At 55.1% G+C, this 19,208-nt stretch overlaps 1 protein-coding gene across 5 annotated transcripts in view; it reads right to left on the bottom strand.

Moving 5' to 3' along the window:
- Positions 1-18,617, bottom strand: part of TMPRSS13 (transmembrane serine protease 13) — a 31,448-nt gene extending 12,831 nt beyond the window's left edge. For 3 of the 5 annotated variants that reach the window (XR_008290642.1, XM_053204046.1, XM_053204050.1), the window contains exons 1-7: positions 18,375-18,617; positions 15,309-16,597; positions 5,174-5,369; positions 4,073-4,177; positions 1,611-1,649; positions 1,393-1,515; positions 349-478 (exon numbers count right to left, since the gene is read on the bottom strand). Coding sequence is in view for 4 of the 5 variants with exons in the window: in XM_053204046.1 (XP_053060021.1) it covers positions 349-478; positions 1,393-1,515; positions 1,611-1,649; positions 4,073-4,177; positions 5,174-5,369; positions 15,309-15,551 (836 nt within the window). In the remaining variant the exon portion in view is untranslated. The remainder of the gene's footprint in view (positions 1-348; positions 479-1,392; positions 1,516-1,610; positions 1,650-4,072; positions 4,178-5,173; positions 5,370-15,308; positions 16,598-18,374) is intronic. The other 2 variants (XM_053204049.1, XM_053204048.1) reach the window with 2 other exon arrangements.
- Between the last annotated feature and the right edge of the window lie 591 nt (positions 18,618-19,208).

Below are 19,208 nucleotides of genomic sequence, written 5' to 3'. Positions count from 1 at the left end.
GAGTGTCCTGAGCTAGTGCTCTCATCCCTGGTCCTCGAGGATCTTTTTTATCTTCTTTTTTTAATGTTTATTTACTTATCTATTTAGAGAGAGAGCAGGTACAAGCTAGTGGGGGAGGGGCAGAGCAAGGGACAGAATCCCAAGCAGGCCCCGCGCTGTCAGCACAGGGCCCCACACGGGGCTCGAACTCACAAACCGCAAGATCAGGACCCGAGCCAAAGTCAAGAACAGGACGCTTGGCGGACTGAGCCACCCAGGTGCCCTTTCAAGGTGCCCACAAGGAGCCTGAGAGGCCCCTGCAAAGAGCCCAAGGCATCCCCGAAGCTGGGACCCTGGGGAGAGGTTTACCTCATGAAACCCAGCTGCTGGCACGTCTTCTCTGAGTAGGAGTCGTTCCAGCTGTCACTGCAGATGGGAAGCCACTGATGGGAGGATCCAGAGTAGACTTTAAGCAGAGACTTGTTCCAATCAAATCTCACTGCCAGGCAAGAAAAGGGCAGAGCGGGATTTCAGCACCCAGGAAGCTCCAAAGTCTTGAGGAATGTCCTGAGTGAGGCTCTGAGATGCTCCTGTCCTAAGGCTCCTCGCTGGGGCCTGGGGAACGTCCGGGAGCCAGATCCGGGAGGTAATGATCACTGGCCAGGGCTCAGAAGCCCCAGACACTCAGTAGAGGCAGAGCCAAGGCAGGGGCTGGGGCAGGGCAGACAGCCCTCCATGCCACAGGACCCAGGGGACCTCTGCTGGGAAAACGGGGTGAGCAATGCCAGGAGGCAGCACCCCAAGAGGGCAGTGACATGCCCAAACAAGAGAGTGACAAGGGGAATAGGGTCTGTGATCCGACTGCGTGTTCAGTCACAGAGAGACGTGCTTATGGGCAATGATACGCGTAAACACACAGGCAATATGCACCCACAGACACCTGCATCGGAGCTATACATAGACAACGCACCGAAAAAGCACTGAGGATCAGGGCTCAAAGAGACCTTTGTGCTCATCTAGGCCAGCTGTTGACAAACTGACTTTATGAAGCCACAGGGGGTGCCAAGTCAGGGGTCACCTGCTGGGCAAAGAGCAGGGGCATGTGGACGGGGCTCTGGACCCCACACCTGCCTCCGGCCAGAGCACCTCCATTTTGTCTGCTACTCGGGAGTAGACAGATCCTGAGAACTACTAATCTCGCCCATTTCACAAATTAAGAAACTGAAGCCCAGAGAAGGTAAGTGACTTGCCCAAGTCATACAGCACCCCAAGCCAGGTTTCAGACCCAAGGCTACTGTGACCAGAGCCCAGGTCCTCCAGCTCTCTGTCCACTGCCCCCTATTCAAGCTGATGGGCAGTTTGCAGTGTGCACTCACACCCTCTCACACACGCACCCGTGCCCAGTGTCCTTACCACAGCCCAGCTCATCACTTCTCAGCTTACAGTCCACGACCCCATCACAGCGCACGGCATGTATGGGGCAGCTCTCCACTGGCTCCTTGTACTTGATTCCTGTGTGGCCCCGCCAGAAGTAGACTGGAAAACAGCGAAGCAGACAGCCGGGTCACTGCCAGCCCCCGGGAGACCAGACGCTAAGCAGCCCGAGGCCCTGGGGGTTCTGAGACACCGACCTGCCATCCCTCTTGGACTCTGGGGCTCTCTTCCCCCATCTGTATGGAGAGAAAGGCTGCTCAGGAATGCTCCAGAATGCTCTGGAAAGCTCCTGCAAGCAGGATAGCACCAGGCAGACTCAAGCAGCCACCCAGAGAGAAAGAGAGAGAAAGAAAGAGGGAGGGACAAAGAGAGAGACAGAGAGGGAGAGGGAGGTGTGGAGGCGGGTACTGCTTTGGAAGCTCCCATGCCCTACATGGGCCAGAGCGGTGACCAGAGAAAGCCCTCCTCCAGCATCCCAGAGCCCCCCTCTCAGAGCCCCTCTGGCATCCCTTCATCTCTGCTCTGTGGGTCATGGCAGAGACATTTCTGTCTCCACAGTCCCCACACACAAGCACTAGCCATCCTGTCTTCTCCAAGGCCATTCCTTAGTCCCAGAAACTCCTGGATTTTCTTCCTTCTCTTTCTCCTCTAACCAAGGGATGTGTCCTTTGCTCAGTTCTTGCCCCATTACTTGTCTTTATGCCTTTAAATGTCTTCCCATCCAAAGAAAAATTCTAGGTGGCTGATTCCCAAATGCACAAGCTTCACAAACCATGTGTGAAAGTCAGCCTCATGACTCCCTCTGTCTCAAACACCAACCTCTTCTCAAACTGGGAGTCCCATCCCTCCTGCCTGGAGACAGCTTCCCTCGAGTGCCCAAGAAACCCGAGTTCTAACTCCTCACCCTGCCCCTCGTCTTCAATTTCCTCCTCAGCCTGACCCCCTGCTTCCCCCACTGACCCTACCACGCGCTCAGTTACCCAAGGTGAAGGTCACCCTTGTGTGTCTGTCCTTCCAGACCCCGGCACAAATGCCACCTAATGTTTTGGACTTGCCCTTCCTCTCTGTGCCCTGGTCTTCCCCCTCCCACGTCCTGGGCACTGAGGCTCCCGGGAACCCGGGTCAGTCCCCCTCTGAATGGAGGGGCCACCTTGACAGTCAGGGGACTTCAAGAAACGTGAAACCACACCATGACTATAAGCCTATCCAGGGGGGGTGCCCTTGGATGCCATCTCATCCCTTCAGGGGTCATTCCCCTCTCAGAGGATGGCCGGGGGGGTTCCCCGGAGCACTGCCCTGTGTGGGAGGGGCAGCAAGTCCTGGCTGGAGGTTCACATGGACACCATGTGGCAGGCACCGGGCTGAGACCTTTATGTGCGTCGTGACGGTGAGGCCGTCACCTTGTCAGGCATGTGGGGACACTGAGGCTTGAAGTTAATCCATTTGCTGTGTTCGCACAGCTGGTAAGTGGCAGAGCCCGGATGTTATGGTGGGCGGGGGGGCGGGGCATGCCCTTAACCAACACACTAGCTCCCCCTGTGTCATCTCCTCCCTGGAGCAGCCTGGCCAGCCTGTGTTTCCGTGCAGTGGTCCAGCCGGCTCCTCACCACATGTGCTGCCTCTTTAACAGAAGCCTAACCCCCGGCCTGGCATTTCAAGCTCTCTACAGTGGGGCCCAGCCATACCCAGATGGCCCCCACGGCCCCAAATAGTATTTTTCCCTCTCTGGCTAAGTGGGTCCCTTCCCTCTCCCCACGCCGACCTTGCCCACCTGCCCCCTATGTTTCCTGCAGCTGCTTATCCTGCTCAGATCCCCTGTCAACATGCCCTCCCGTCTTCCAGGCCGTCACCTGACCCTTCGTGAGCTGGCCTCTACTGTCCCAGCCCACGCAGCTGTCACCTGTTCCTGACGGTCACATGTGACCTTAATTTTCCAGCTGTGTCCCTCAGAAGACTGTGATCTCCCTGAGGACAGTGTGGCCTGATGTGTGCTCCCTCCTAAGGTCCCACGCTGTGCTGGGCCCACGGTGGACTCCCCAGCAGAAAGCCCCAGACCCTGTCCTGGGTATCTTTTCTAAAGTACATGTGTGGGGTATTTTGCGGGGTGGGGAGGTTAAGGAAGCCTAAGCCCCTGAGCACTTTATCTCATTGTCTGAAAATGCTTGACTTTCTCTACTCTGTTTTTTGGTTTGTTTTTTGTTTGTTTGTGTGTTTTTGTTTTGTTTTGTTTTGTTTTTTTGTTTTTAGTTTTTAAAAAAATGAGAACTTTTAGATTTCGTGCCCTCGTCTCATTTATTCCCCATAACCCAGTGAAGTCTTTATGAGCGTGGACAAGGCACAGAGTAAGTCAAACGAACTGAATGAATTTAATCCCATCTGAAGATGCAGAAGCTGAGCTCAGAGTGGTTCACTCTCCCGGGCAAGATGCCCAGGAAGTAGCACAGACGAAGCCCGAGCCCGGTTCCCCTTCACCCCGTGTCCTCAAAGGGGCCTGGAGGCACTGTGGTCCAAGGCCATTTGCAGGAGTGTCTCCGGGGGGCACGGTAGCCAGCGAGTGTGCGTTCCCCACTCAGGACTCCCCGCGCCGCACCCCCATCCGGGGACCCCACTCCAGCCTGCCATGGCCAGAGCCCACCCCTGCTCCCTCCGTGAAACTCACAGAGGATGATGAGCGACACCACGAGGGCGATGAGGAGGAGGATACATCCGATGAGTGGCAGCCGCTTCTGGCCCTCCTGCCAGGTGAACTTGGGCAAGCTGACACCTAGGGACAGGGCAGGAGCAGGGGAGGGTAAGGCTGTTGAGAGGGGTCTGGTGGAGCGGAGGAGGGAGAAGGAAGCAGGCTGGCCTGGGAGGGCCCCATTAGGACCCCACCCGGTACCTGCAGCTCCCTTTCACTGAGCACCTACTACGGGCCAGCCAGGCATTCGCAAGCATTCTCTCATGTAATTCTCAAGGCATCCGTGTGAGCTGCGCGTTACCAGGCTCATTTTAGAGGCGGGGGAACTGGGGTTCACAAAAAGGTAAAGAACTTGCTCAAGGTTACTTGGTTAGTGAATGGCAGAGCAGGGATTCAAATGAAGTGTGTCTGATTCCAGAGGCCACGGCCCGAGGGTCCCTCACCAGCCCTTGAGGAGGGCAAGACTGTGAAAGGGACCCCAAATATGGATAATTCTCCGGGCCAGTCTGTATTGTGGTGGTGGGGACAGGCCGAAGTCTAGGATAGGAGGAGGGCAGCGTAAGGATGGGCAGGAACACTGTTCTGTTAGGGGCAGAGCCAGCCCCAAGGCCCATCTGGCTGCTGTGACTTCCATCCAGCACCTGAACCACAGAAGCCAGTTTGGAGAGCTGGGGTGTGAGAGCGCCTACCTGGTCAGAATCTCTCCCTTTCCTCCTCTACCACAGATGGACCCGTGATCAGGACCCTGCTCTAGGGCAGACCCTGGCCTCCCGGCAGACCCACGGGGCAGCCTGAGGAAAGAACCCCAGTCTCTAACCGGGCTCTCTAACCCCAGCTCTCCAAATCTGTCCTCTGACCCAGGCTGCCCGGCCCCCAAAGTTACAGCTGCTTCGTTGGACCTAGTTTCTTCTCCCCTACCCCGGTGGCCACAATTTTCCACGGTCTCAGGCTTGCATGGGATGGCTCCTTTTGGCCCCTACCTCCCCGGGCCCCCCCTGCCCACGTCTGACTGTTCCCCCCTCCTCCCCACCCATCGACTCCTTCCCTGTGCTCTTGCCTTCCCCGCAGCGTCCCCCTTACCTGGGCTCTCCCTGGTGGCTGGGGCCGACCTGGCAGGAGATGCCCGGATGGGCACGGCCCCCACTGGTGTTGCTCTAACAAGGTACACTCTCGTCGGAGAGGAGGCCGTGGAGGCTGACCTGACGGACAATGACCTGCCGGATGCTGACCTGGAAGGGGATGCCCGGGCTGGAGACGTCCCTGCCGGGGAAGCATTCTGAAAACAGAATGAAGGGCATCCCTCAGGCTACTCCCCCGAGAAGCTACTCCCCAGCTGTCAGCCCTGCTAAGCCAGCAGATAAATGCCCCGGGGCAAGTGGCCAGGGGTTGAGCAACTCCCCGCACCACCCCCCACCACCACCACCACCCCCTGGCAGGGAAGCATCTGAGAAGAAGAGTGTCTCAGGATGGAGTGCAAGTTCAAAAACCCTACTCTCCCCAGCTCCCTACACCCCTCTCCCATCACGGGAATCTACGGAGCGGGCAGAGGGCCGTGGGCCATCCGCTTGGGGCTTGGGGGCCCTTGCTTTGGCTACCTGGGTATAGGGACCCTCGCTCTGAGAGTCGCTCAGGGAGGTGTGGTCCCCGGTGGGGGAAGTAATCACTCTTTTGGCCCCTCTTCACTTCTCTCACCCCACACCCTGCCCCTGTCTTTTGTGGGCCCCAGATTGAGAAAACCACGTTCTTACTACGAGCTGTCATTGAAGAGTGTGGAAAGCACTCACTCAAGGAAAAACCCTGGCCTGCCTTGTAGCCCACCATTCTCAGTGACCCCAGAATTCTCTTTCACTCATGCACCTGCACCCACACGCACTCGCGTGGGCGCACATGTACCGATTCACCAGCGCGTCAGGGAAACGGGAGAGGCAAAGCCAGAAGAAGGTACGGGCTGGGGTAGGAGTCCATCCCTCTTGCACAAGATCCTCAACCCTACGCAGCTGCCGCTGGAGTCGTCTGCTCTAACGGACGGGGACAGAGGACTTCCCGTGCTCTCAGAGCTTTAGATGTATTCACTCACTTCACCCTCACAACAGCCCCGTCACCCCCATTTTGCACAAGGGAAACAGAAGCAGAGACACTAAGCAATGTGATCATGCCGTCATAGCTGGCGAGTGGCAGGGCCAGAGGGGGAGTCCAGAGAGTCAGGCTCGGTGGCCAACCTGACCACGAGGCTTTGCTGCCTCTCTGAGGAGGGACGAGGGTGACAGTGCAGCAGCTGGTCTTAGGAGGCCAGCCGTGAATGTGGGGCCTGTCCCTTCCTGGAAAGCGGAGCCTCTGGGGTGCTCTAAATCTAAGAGGGAGCGGGTGGGCAGTCCTGCAGGGCCCCCGGTCCCTGTCACCTCCCTCAGGCCCCTTGTACCATCTCTACCTCTTAAGCCCCCTCCGGAAGTCCCCAGGGGCAGCAGGGGTAGCTGGGAATTGACCTGGCCCAGGGTCCGCACCTGCCCCTCGTCCCAAGTTCTGCTGAGCACTGACTGGGCTGCTCAGGAAGGCAGCCCAGGAGAAGGAGTGGAAGGGGGCGGGGGGGGGGGGCACAGTCGGCAGGGTTGTGTGGAGGGGACAGGCTTGGGACCGCTGGGACCTGTTCGCAACCCTCACCTGCCACCATGCTTAACATTTGTCATTAGTAAGCAAACCAGTTAAGAAAAAGTCCTCCTCGTTAGCACATCAGCCCAAAGCAATACCATCATCTCTACCCCGCAGGGGCTTCTTGTTTTCCTTTTTTAAAACTCCCTTTTCTAAGAGTCAGAGGTAATTGGTTTGGTCACTTCCTCATTGTTCTCGAGGCTGCGAGATGAATTCAAGAAGGAATCTCCAGTCCCTGACTACACTCGGGCTTCCCTCGGGCAGGGACCAGGAGCCATTATCCCAGGGAGTTACTGGGGTTAATTAATGGATGTGGGTAAATACACGTGGACCCAGGTGGCCCCGCCAGCTGAGCAGGGACACACTTGTATGTGTTCCGGGACCCGAAGATGGGCTGCAGCCGACACCGCTGAACCAGAGCTCGGATTCAGACACTAGACTTCCATAAAATGAAGACAGGTGAGCCCCTAGACGCTCCAAGGGGAACAGGACTTGGGGTGGGGGAGGGGGCAAGGAGAGGCGCTGAGGATGTGTTGAAAACACAGCATGCGTCAGCTGACAGCCGATGGCTTCGGAGGCAGGCAGACCCAGGTCTCGATCCTGCAGCCAGCAGCGTGACTTCGGGCAAGCCACCGAACCTTTCTTTCTCTTAGTCTGTAGGATAGGACTAATGATGCTGAGGATTCAGTGAGATAAAATAGAAAATGTCTTGCCTGTATCTGGCACATGGGGGCTGGGCAGGAAATGACCATTTCTCTCTGCCTTCGCCTTGGCCCACACAGCACCCACCTGGATGAACGTCAACAGCCACGAGGCATGACCAAAAGGCCGAAAGGTGGCGGGAGCTCATCTTAGGGAGATAAAGGCCAGACGAAGGCCCTCCTAAGACCCAGACTGTTTAGAGCCCCGTGCCTCCCACCAGTGGTGGCCTAAGCCTTAACACCTGCCCGGGACCCTGGCACTGGGCAGCTCATCTGGCCTGCCAGGCTTCCTTCCCTGCTGTGCTCACACAATAAGCCTTCCCTACCCTTGGGGGCCAATTTCCATTACGTGAGACAATAAAATAATTAGGTCACAATGTAAAGCACTTTACAATCTACAAAAAGCTTCCATGTCTGTGAGCTCGTGAGGTCCTCACTCCTTCCCCCGAGAGTTTGGTGTTTTTAGAAGCCCATTTGACAGATAAGGAAACCAACGCCCAGAGCTCAGACTGGCCAGAATCACACAGTCGGGATTCTGCCCCAAGCCTGCATATGTCTGAGCACCCCTGCCTTCTCGAGTCAGTAGCAAGAGCCCCAGCACAGTCTTCTCCCTGCACCTGTATACAGGGCACTCATTCTGCATTTGTGACATGGCCTGAGAACTGGGAGCTGGGCCCTTGCAGGGCTGGGAGCACCATGGGGAGCCTGGAAGTGGGACTGGTGGTTCCACAGGGATCTCAGTCTTGTGGAACTTCTTTCTGGCAGGAATCACGGGTGGGTGCTGCACTTGCCAGGACCTGGTGGAGCCAGGGGACAGGAGAGACAGTCTGCCAGTCATCAAGCACTCCCCACGCCAGCAAGTGACTCCGGGCCAGTGACTTAACCTCTTTGTACCTCAGATTCCGTATTTGTAAGGTGAGCCAATGACCCTGCTTCACAGCGTTGTTTGTTTATAGACGCCATATGGAAAGTAAGGACTTGGGGACCATCAGCTGTGACAGTGGGTGTCTGTTTGTTGAAGACAACGGACTTGAAATAGAAAAATGTGTGCTCAAATATGACTGCATCCATTCCCGAACGGGCTGCCTTGGGCAAGTAAGTGAATACTTCAGTCTATCTCCACACGGGTAAGATGGGACCGATCTCGCCTCCTTCCCCCAGATCACCGCAGGATACACATGAAAGAACCTGGTCTATAAATGTGTGGCACACCACAACAAATGTGGCAGCCTGGTAGGAACTTAACTGGATCCCATCTCAACCTCATCAAAGCTCTTTACAGCTGTTAGTGTGAGCCCCATTTAACAGATCTTGGAACCGCAGTCCGGAGAGGTTCAGAAGATGCCCAAACTCACATCTCAGGTAAGTGACAGGGCTGGGGTCCCGGCCAGACCGACTAAGAGCAGGTAGAGTCTGGACCCAGAGTATCACGAGTGTCCCCAGTGACTTCCTTCCCTTCCTTGAGGCTTACGGTGTGCAAAAAGCTTCCACACTCATTATTTCATGTGATTCTCACAGGGCCTTGCTAGCAAACTGGGCAGGAACCACGATCCCCAGTTAATACGTGAGGAAACTGGGTGCAGGGGACTAGAGAGCATGCCCAAAGCCGCTGAACTGATTGGTGGGCTTGCAGGGACTTATCATAAGCCTCTGATTCTCATTCAAGAGTTCAGGTTGTCCCCACCTGAGCAGGACCCCGGGGCCCTGGTCCCGGTACCACATCACCATGGCAGGAACAAAGGGGGCCACAGCAGGTGGAGGCCCAGAGGGGGATGATGGGAAGGCTAGGGGGAGGGAATGAGACCAGAGGGGTAGCTAGCGGCGGGGGTGGGCAGGCACAGCGGGAAGCCTGGAGCAGCCAGAAAGGCAACGGGGGAGGGGGGGGGGGACCTCCTGAGCCTTGCTCAACCTTCTCCCCAATGTTCCACCTGCACGGTAGGTCCCAGCGTGCCCACCCACGGCCTTGGCGCACAGGAAGCAGCCAGAAGAGCCCCTGAGCAGACAAGCAAGGGTCTAGGCAGGAGACTCCCATGGGTCCCTCTTCTCGGAGTCCAGAGAGAGCTGGGGCATGTAAAATGGGACTAATCTTGGGCTCGGTACCCAAGGGGGTGAGTAGTCCCCGGCCAGACTCTAAAGCCGCTGACTTTGAGCCTCAGTCCAGCACAAAGTCTGCCCAGGGCTGGGGAGTAGGCGTGTGGGGATTGACAGGGCAATATCCAAGAAAGAGCTGGGGGTCCTGGGAGTCCTGGCCTCCGTAGAGCAAGCCCTCTGGCACCAGAGCCGGGGGGAGGCACGTACAGAGTCTCAGGCCCCGAAGACCAGGGCAAGAGAAGAGGCCTGAGCCCCAGTCCCACAGGAGAGTTGCCATGTGGGGAACGTGAACCCCAGCAGGGACAGCAGGGTGGAAAGACAGCCCCAAGACCCAAGGAAAGCAGCCTCCACAGGGAGGCTGTCCGCTCTACCTCCCTGACTCCGAACCTCAACCCGGACCATCACAGGAGGCTGGGAAGAGGTCTCCAGGGGCCACTGGAATAGAAGATTCCACCGCCATCCTTCTTTACCCATTTCATGGCCTGCCGCCCCACCCTGCTGGAAGTTCTTCCTGCTGTCTAACCTGCGACAGCAGCAACTCATTTCCTTTCCTCAATTCCTGGAGAGCAACTGCTGGCATCCAGCCTCCCTCCTGGTGGCCTGGCCTCACCCTCAGAGCAGATGCCTGGAGTAGGTGGGGGAGAGGGAGAGAGGAGTCTTCTTGCCCAAAGTCCCAAGGTACAAGGGCCTGAGCTGGGACCAGAACCGGCCCAATCCTGGCCTTTGCCAGTGAGCAGAAGACCCAGAATGGAACGCAGATGGCCGACTCCAGGCTCTCCCCAGCCCGCACGCAGGGCAGATGGACAGGGCGCAGCCAGAGCGTGGCTGAATCTGGACCGTTTCCCTGGCGGAGCACTGCCAACCACTCTTCCCTGGCCCTGCCTCTCCCCGCCCTCCTCCCCCTAGGGTGCTCTCTGAGGTGAGCCCCTGGGGTAATACAGTCGTGAGCCCTCACTGTATCACAGACCAGGCCTATACCCCAGGCTGTCGCCGCCACCACCTGCCTGGGCCTCTGCAGTCCCCAGGAGTCGCTACTCACAACAGACCCCTGGGGGTGTCCTGGGGCATGAGGTGGCCTGGCCTGAAGGCCGGCGGAGCAGGGATCCACGGGAAGGCAGCGAGCAACAGGCCAGGGAGAGGGCTGAGAAGAGCAGTCCCCAGCTCTGGGGTTCTTTCCAAGCACTTTCCTGAACAGAAGTCAATAAGAATTATTATTCCCATTTTACAGTCAAGGAAGTAGAAGCCTGAAACATTTGTGTGCTCTCCCCAGAGTCACTTAGGTACCTCTTACAGCAGAATAGGGACTAAAACCCAGGGACCCTTGCACCTAGTCTGCGGCCCTCTATTCCACAGCTTCCAGGGGCAGATTCCCCACCCCAGGTATGGTTTCTGGTGGCAGTCTCTGTCCCGTGGGCCCTGACCTGGTGGGGGATGGCAGTGAGTGAACAAGAGCCCGAGCGGTCCCGCCTTTGACCTCTCTGGGTCTCCTGCAGGTCCAGCCGGCAATGCCAGGGAGAAGAGCCTAGGAAAGGGTGCCCTCGAGACCCGAAGAATGTCCACCTGGGCGGCAGGCAGCAATGATAACATGACTTCGTGACCCAAGGCCAGGTCTGTCAGGGCCCGTTCAAGTCCAGCCCAAGCAGGTGGGGCCTCCCTCCTCTGCCCTGGGCCATCCCTTCACACAGCCTGCATCACCTCACTTGAGAAGGTGATGAAGACCCAGAAAGGCAATGGGATTCATCTAAGGTTATACAGCCAGTCAGGGGTGATGCCGGGACCCGAACCCTAACCTTCTGGCTCCCGTTCTTCGGCTGCTACACATCAATGTGCTTTCCCACCGCCCCTTACCAGGCTCCGATGGGGAAGGACTCCTCACCAGACTGAGGCCCCTATGAGAGCTTCGCTCTCGCAGTGAGTATCAAGCATGTTCAGAGTGGGAGGCATAGGCAGGCCCCCAGCCTGGGCTAGTCAGGGAGAGATGCCCCCAGTCCCTACGGGAGGCACTAAAAGGTACAAGGAAGCTAAAAGGCCCCCTGGCCTGTTGGGAGGCTGGGGAGTCCCTGGGCCACGGTGGGGGAGGCCTGAACCCATTCTACGGTGGACTGGACTGGACTGAACTGGTCTCCAAGGAACCGGTCTGAACTGGGACGGAGTGGATCATGCTTCTTCCCCATCCTTACTGCTCAACCCAGGCTTCGTTGTTCCTCCAGGTACACAGGGCTCCATCCCACTGCCCCCTCTCCCTGAACCCGGAGAAATCCCACAAATACAGGCTCCCCTCAGAGCACAGGCAGATTCGCCGGCACCTCCTTCCAAACTGGGGAACCCCTGGCATCACACTGGGCTTCAGACTAAGAAGCCGAGTGGAGGCGTCCCTTGTCCCAGGCCTGGAAGACCCAGGGGAGGCTTGCTCTGCTTCCATATACACATGGCCTAAAGGACAGCGGCATCCCTCTCGGAGTCTCAGCTCCCGATCTAGCAAATGAAGGGAGCAGACGATCAGCTGTTTTCAAGCAGTGTTCCCGGAGCATTAGAGGTTCCGTGGAGATGTCTCAGTGACCATTGTAGCAGGGAAAGGGCTTGGGGTCCTTCACCCCACTTCAAACAGAGGAGACCCACTTTGCAGTTTGTACAATGGGCCCCACATACGATTTCATTTGAACCAAAGAGGCTGCGGCTACAAAGAACTTGAAAATGACCGGCCTGGGTGAGCATTAAAGTGCCTTCTAATTTACGGTGCCTCATGAAAAAGCCTCGGGGATCCCCGTTAGACCAGAATCAAAACACCTTCTTGTCCATTCATTAGTTTATTCATTCATGCATGTGTTCATTCATCAAGACTTTAAAGAACATCGAGGGCCCGTTACTGCCAAGCAACTAATATTTGATTGCCCAGGGGCTGGTGGCCTCAGTTTGCCCCCCTTTCCCTCCCACGCCAATGCTGGGGTAGTGACACAGTTCAGGGCTGGTACTTAATGGAGGCTCTCTGATGGTCCCATCAGAGGAGGCACACTCCACATGGTCCTGCCAAGGTCCTGCCAAAGCCCCGGGCTCCCTGTGCCGGCTTCCCTCACCCCTCCCTGCAGCACCCTGCCTGCCTGGCTGGGCACAGTCCACCCCGCTGTTGCTGTACCAAGAGGAAGCTGTTTTGCCAAAACAACACACTTAAGCTAAGTGGCTATTGTTACATCAGTCGGCCTTCCCGCCCAGCACCCCAACCTGCAGCCCCATACACACACTCCCACACATTCTCGTTCACATTTGCCAAGTCACAGGGACAATGCGGGGGCGGGGGTGGGGGGGCAGGTGGGACAGGCCAGGTGAAAGGCTGCTTAGCACCAATGATAACATGGAACACAGAGGTCTCAGGGGAGGGCAGCATGCCTAGAAGCGCAAAGAGCAGGTGCCAAGGGTCCGGGGGGAGCCTGCACTATGGGGTTGATGGCACGGTGACTGGAGCCTATTGGCCTTCCGTCTTAGGAGCCTGCCCAGCCCCCTGAGGGGAGGGTGCCTCATCCTGGACCCGACCTGGGACCACCAGCTGCTCTCGAGTCCACAGCATCTGTGGTCTTGGACTGATTGCCTGAGAACCTGGTCTATTTGAAGAAGACCCGTCTACACTGTCTTATTGTTTTATCAATGGGTCCATTCGGTTTTCTATAATAAGCATTGCACTTCTGTAAGCATGAAGAATGTGACACCTTTTGGGAAAAAACCACAAAACACACACTATTGTTCAAGAACAAATGCACATATCCAGTGTGGTGCACCTCCGACCCCATTCTGTATAATTCCAAAGACCGTCACGGAACCAGAAAGGGGCCAGAGGGAGCGGGGGGAAGCATTTGTCCAACCCTCTTCTTTGGTAGGTGGAAAACCTGAGGCACGGAGAAGAGATATTTGTACACGTTGTTAGGGGAGTCAGGACTAGCCCCTAGAGGATGATGATACCGAGGAGGAAGCGCCTCCTCTGAAGACAGAGAGGCTGTGAGCCTTCTCTACCTCCTGTCCAAGTTCCCCCTGAAGACCCAACCGACATGCACAGGAACTTCATCAGGCTCACGTCCGTTGCCCATCATCTGCCTCACTACTTTAAGGAGCTGAAGGACAAAAGCCACAATGTCCATCTTCCTGCGGTGAAGCCCTCCGAGAGAAGGCACGGACTTAGCCAACCAGTTTCTCCCAGTCTGCTCCTATTCAACTAATCGATCTGAAATCATCTGCGGCAGGTAAGATTAAGAGCCCCCGGGAGCTCCCCCCTGCTCCCCACCTCAATGTCACTATCTTGGAGGTTCTACCCTAAACAAGGGGGTGACTTTAAGCACCTTAAATGAGGGAAGAGTGGTCCAATTCTTTCATTCCAAAGTAAGCTAGGACAGGCTCCCACAATGAACAGGGCACCTACAACACCTCTTAACACCTCTTCCATCGGGAAGGAAAAGTCTGTTCTCGCCACTGTGCCACTCCAGTGACCTTCCATGTTGGTCCCTAACTCTGGAAAGATGAGCGTCATAAGCAGAGGTCACCTCTATGACCCTGCCCGGGGACTGGCCCTACCCTCCTTCAGACAAATCAGCCCTTCTCATCCTCTGTATTTAGGGATCATCAAGGGCAGGCTCCCAGAAAGTCACCAGCAAACATGCCCCATGGCTGTAACTGTGGGTTCACCTTCCCCACACCTCAGACAAAACTCCATTCTGCCCTATGCGTTGCCCTTACTGCTCACAAGAGGCTCCAGTGACCCGAGACGCCTGGGACCCAGTGACCTTGGTGAGGTGGAGACAGGAACCAAGGAGAACAGTGCAGAAGTCAAAAGGGAAGCACGGGAAAGAAAAGTCAAGAGGGGGCTGGAAGAATGGCGGAAAAGGTGACAGTGAAAGTTGCAGAAACGTATCCTGGGTTCAGAATGGCCCACAAGTCAACTCGAAGCCAGAATGTAGGCTGAGCTGATCCTTCTCAAACCCAGAGCTGCCCCATCCTTCCCAGAGTCTCCGATTCTACGTCGGTAGAAGAGGATGTCGGTAAAGAAAAAAAGAAGGTGGAGAGGAGGAGAAAGCAAGACCTAAGGAGAAATTACAGCACAAGAAGTACGTCCCTCGAGGAAAGAGAGCTGAGGCACAGTGGAACAAAATCTCCGGACGCCTTCACGTGTATATAACTGGCTTTTCCACAGACGACATTCTAGCCGCTCTCTACCACCAACAAGAACAGAAGAAGAGGTAAGGAACCTGAGTTGTAGCAGAAGGAATTATGGTTAGACATAAGGAAGCCCTTTCCAAGCATGGATGTTATGAAGCCTGAAAGTAACCAAAGGATAATGACAAGTCTCCTTGAAGGTCCCAAATACTCATAGAAAGTCACTTTTTCTAGGATGGCTTAGGAGTCTAGTGAGGGGGTTGGCCAGGATAACACTGAAATCCAGTTAGAAGGCCAAGGTTCAGTGATTTCTCAAACCAGCAAAAGTGATGATCTAACAGCATTAATGCTCTGGCCAGGGTGCTCCCAGGACACAGAGCAGGAGCCCAAACTTCAGGCACAGCCCGGTGGTGCTTCCTGAGCAGATCCCAAATCCCGTCCGCTCCTCCCAGGGGCCCCTCCTAGAAACCAGGATAAAAGGAGGCCAAACAGTCTCAATCCCAAGTAGCTTCAAATGAGGAAAACCACACTCAATCTGCCCCCAAACCAGAGGCATACAGGTGGCGCCCCACCTACCTCCCAGCCCTGTCCCTGCTTCCTCACCGCCGGGAAGTTCTGGCCCAAGGCCCGGGGACACTCACCCGGCTGCCGTCCCTTTCCATCGTCTCCTGAGGGGTGAGGCTTCCAGATTCAGCTGATGTCCACAGGGAGATCCATGTTGGCCCCTGGCTTCCCCGGCATGTGGGCAAAGGGGGCTGGCAGGCTGAGGGCCAGCCCCCACCAGATGGGGCGGGGAAGCGGGTTGGGACCTGTGAGGTAATCTCAAGTATAAACAACACCACAGAACTGGCCAGACCTGTCCCTCTCCCCTCCTCCGAGGCCATCCCTGTTACTCAGTGAATACCAAATACCAAATTCCAGGAGTGTGAAGCTGGCTTTACCTCTGAAACTTCCCCCACAGAGTCAGCTATGAGGAAACAAGGGGTTCCAGGATGCTTCTTTCAGAGGGGGATTCTGAGAGAAAAGGTCCAGACCCTGTGAAGGCTGTCTTAGTCCTGTCAACCTGAGCCCCTAAAACAGATGCTCCCAGGGCCCTCTGAGGTGTATGACCCTGTTCCTGTAGGGAATGTCCAAGGCCAGGGACCAGAGCCCCACCCAGGACAGGGCAGTGTCAACCTTCACCTCCAAGGACCATGTGTCCAAAACCCCAAATCAAGGCACCCGGTGCGGCAAAATTTTCATTTGCCGAACTTTTTTTCCGTGAAAACTCTTACCAAAGAAGTTAAAATCAACGGCTTCTAATTATGCACATAACGAATCGCCTCTATTGAACACAATAAAACGTTATGAAACGGCACGTCAAAAGCCAATTAAAATAAAACACAGAAGTATCTGAATGGAAACCGTTCTAAGAAGTAGTGAGCTGACTCACGGTCTCCCAGCTGCGCCCCGTGCTGATCTGTCAAAGGAAACAGAGGAAGAGCTGCCTCCCAAGGGGTGCTCAGCACCCCCAAGCCCAGCAGAGCTGCTACTGAGAAGTTTCAGGTGGGCTTTGGGAAGAACTTCCGTGGCTGAGCATCTGGGGGCACGAAGGTCCTGCAAGTGCAGACTTTTTACAGACTGAAGGAAGCCCAGGGACCATCCAGTGATTCGAGCTGCTGGTTTTACAGACGGAGAGACAGCCGGAGAGGCTGAGGGATCTGCACGACTCCCATCTAACAAACAGCAGCGGCAATAATAATAAGGTGCTGGCGACCCTGCCGAATGCTTTACATACAGTAACGTGGGTAATGCATCTTTACAACAATGCGACTCACCCATCCTCCACTCGGTTACCCGACAAACATTTCGGTGCCTCTTAGGAGCCTGGCACTGCGCTGGGGGCTGCGGACGTGGAGAACAGAGCGGGCAAATACCCCGCGCCATGGCACTAGTATGGGGATAAAAATAAACAGATAAATGATGATGATAGGGAGATAGATAGATTATAGACAAACAGATATCTATGGGAGATAGATAGTAGATAGATAATAGATGAATAGACAGACAGACAGACAGATAGGTGATAGAACAGTATATAAGAAAGTGAGAAGTGTCACTAGGTATTTATCCAAGGGATACGGGTGTGCTGTTTCAAAAGGGCATGTGCTCCCCAATGTTTATAGGAGCACTATCGACAATAGCCAAAGTATGGAAAGAGCCCAAGTGTCCATCGACAGATATATGAATGTATGTATATGTATATGTGTGTGTATATATACATACATATATATACACACACATATATGTACATATATATATACATATATATGTGTGTAATATATACACACACACATATACATACACATATAATGGAATATTATTTGGCAGTCAAAAGAATGAAATCTTGCCATTTGCAACTACGTGGATGGAACTGGAGGGTATTATGCTAGGCAAAATTAGAGAAAGACAAACCTCCTATGATTTCACTCATATGTGGAATTTAAGATACAAAACTGATGAACGTAAGGGAAGGGAAGCAAAAATAATATAAACTAATATAAAAACAAGCAGGGGACAAAACATAAAAGACTCTTAAATAAAGAGAACACAGTAAGGGTTGCTGGAGGGGTGTTGGGTAGGGGGATGGGCTAAATGGGTAAGGGGCATTAAGGAGGACACTTGTTGGGATGAGCACTGGGTGTTATACACAGGGGATGAGTCACTGGCTTCTAACCTGAAATCATTATTATACTATATGCTAACTAACTTGGATGTAAATTTAAAAAGAAGAAAGAAAGAAAGAAAGAAAGAAAGAAAGAAAGAAAGAAAGAAAGGAAGGAAGGAAGGAAGGAAGGAAGGAAGGAAGGAAGGAAAGAAAAGAAAAGAAGAAAGAAAGGAGGGAAGAAAGAAGGGAGGGAGGGAAGGAAGGAAGGAAGAAGGGAGGGAGGGAAGGAAGGAAGAAAGGAAGGAAGGAAGGAAGGAAGGAAGGAAGGAAGGAAGGAAGGAAGGAAGGAGGGAGGAAGGATGGGAGGGAGGGGGGAAGGAAGGAAGGAAGGAAGGAAGGAAGAAGGGAGGGAGGGAGGAAGGATGGGAGGAAGGGAGGGAGGAAGGAAGGAAAAGGGAGGGAAGGATGAAGGAAGGAAGAAAGGAAGGAAGGAAGGAAGGAAGGAGGAAGAAGGGAGGGAGGAAGGATGGGAGGGAGGGGGGAAGGAAGGAAGGAAGGAAGGAAGGAAGGAAGGAAGGAAGAAGGGAGGGAGGGAGGAAGGAAGGGAGGGAGGGAGGGAGGGAGGAAGGAAGGGAGGGAGGGAGGGAGGAAAGAAGGAAAAGGGAGGGAAGGATGAAGGAAGAAAGGAAGGAAGGAAGGAAGAAGGGAGGGAGGGAGGAAGGATGGGAGGGAGGGAGGAAGGAAGGGAGGGAGGGAGGGAGGGAGGAAGGGAGGAAGGGAGGAAGGAAGGAAGAAAGGAAGAAGGGAGGGAGGAAGCATGGGAGGGAGGGAAGAAGGATGGGAGGGAGGGAAGAAGGATCGGAGGGAGGGAGGGTGGGAGGAAGGAAGGGAGGGAGGGAGGGAGGGAGGGAGAGAGTGCTGTGAAACAAAATAAAGGAGCGAAGGGGATCAAGAGGGCTGGGAGCAGAGTTACAGTTTGAAACAACCCTGATTTCAGGAGTTCACGGAACTGACACTTGAGCAAAGACTTAAAGGAAATGACCATATTCTCCCCATTTACCTGCAAGAAAACAGAAACTTCTAGCACAGAATAGAAACCGTCAGCTCCAGCTTCAGGTGTCCCGAGGAAAACCTAATTCCGAGGCAGATGGGGGAGAGAGATTTTGGAGGGCCCGGGCAGGGACCCTGGCGTTCTCCAACCTTGAGTTATTTTCGGTGACACACTCCTGGCTCTCCAAGAGAGCAGAACTTAGCCGCAGGCCACGTCCCCTTCCTGCTGTCTTGAGCAGCCTGTCACAGCAGAGGGACCGAGGAGGCACCGGATCATGTCCCCAGCGCGTCCTCTTCCCTCTCTCCGAGGGAGCACCCAGCCCCCACTCCGGACCACCGGCCTCCTCGCGTCACCCTCCACCTTTTCCCCCAAAGGCCCCACCAGCCTCTGGGAAGAAAGGGCTCAGACTTGGGGTTCTGGGCCAAGTGGAGCAGGTGAAAACCCTGACTTAGAGGTGAAGGCCAGTTACGTGAACTTGGAGGTCTTCAGACCGAACGTCTGGGAAGAGGCGATCACACATCAGACCAGAGCATGTGTCCGGCACCCAGTAGGCCCTTTCTTGCTGTTTTATCAGAGACACAAGTTGGCCTGTCCCGGGGTCCTTGCTGACCGAGCCACCGACCCCTACAGGATCCCTGCCAGCCACCAGGCTCATTCATTCCCCGTCATTTCCCACCTCCTGGTCATTTCCATCTGAGGTGGAGTTTTACATTAAAAAACAAAACAAAACAAAACAAAACAATACAAAACAAAACAAAACAAAACATCAGCCATGCAAACAAGCATGGGCCTCAAGGCAGCCAGAGGGAGACACCGCACTCCCTATTCTGAGACTAAAGTCCC

This window comes from Acinonyx jubatus, chromosome D1, assembly GCF_027475565.1.
Source record: "Acinonyx jubatus isolate Ajub_Pintada_27869175 chromosome D1, VMU_Ajub_asm_v1.0, whole genome shotgun sequence".
Lineage (NCBI taxonomy): Eukaryota > Metazoa > Chordata > Mammalia > Carnivora > Felidae > Acinonyx > Acinonyx jubatus.
This window is presented reverse-complemented; position numbering and strand designations above follow the sequence as displayed.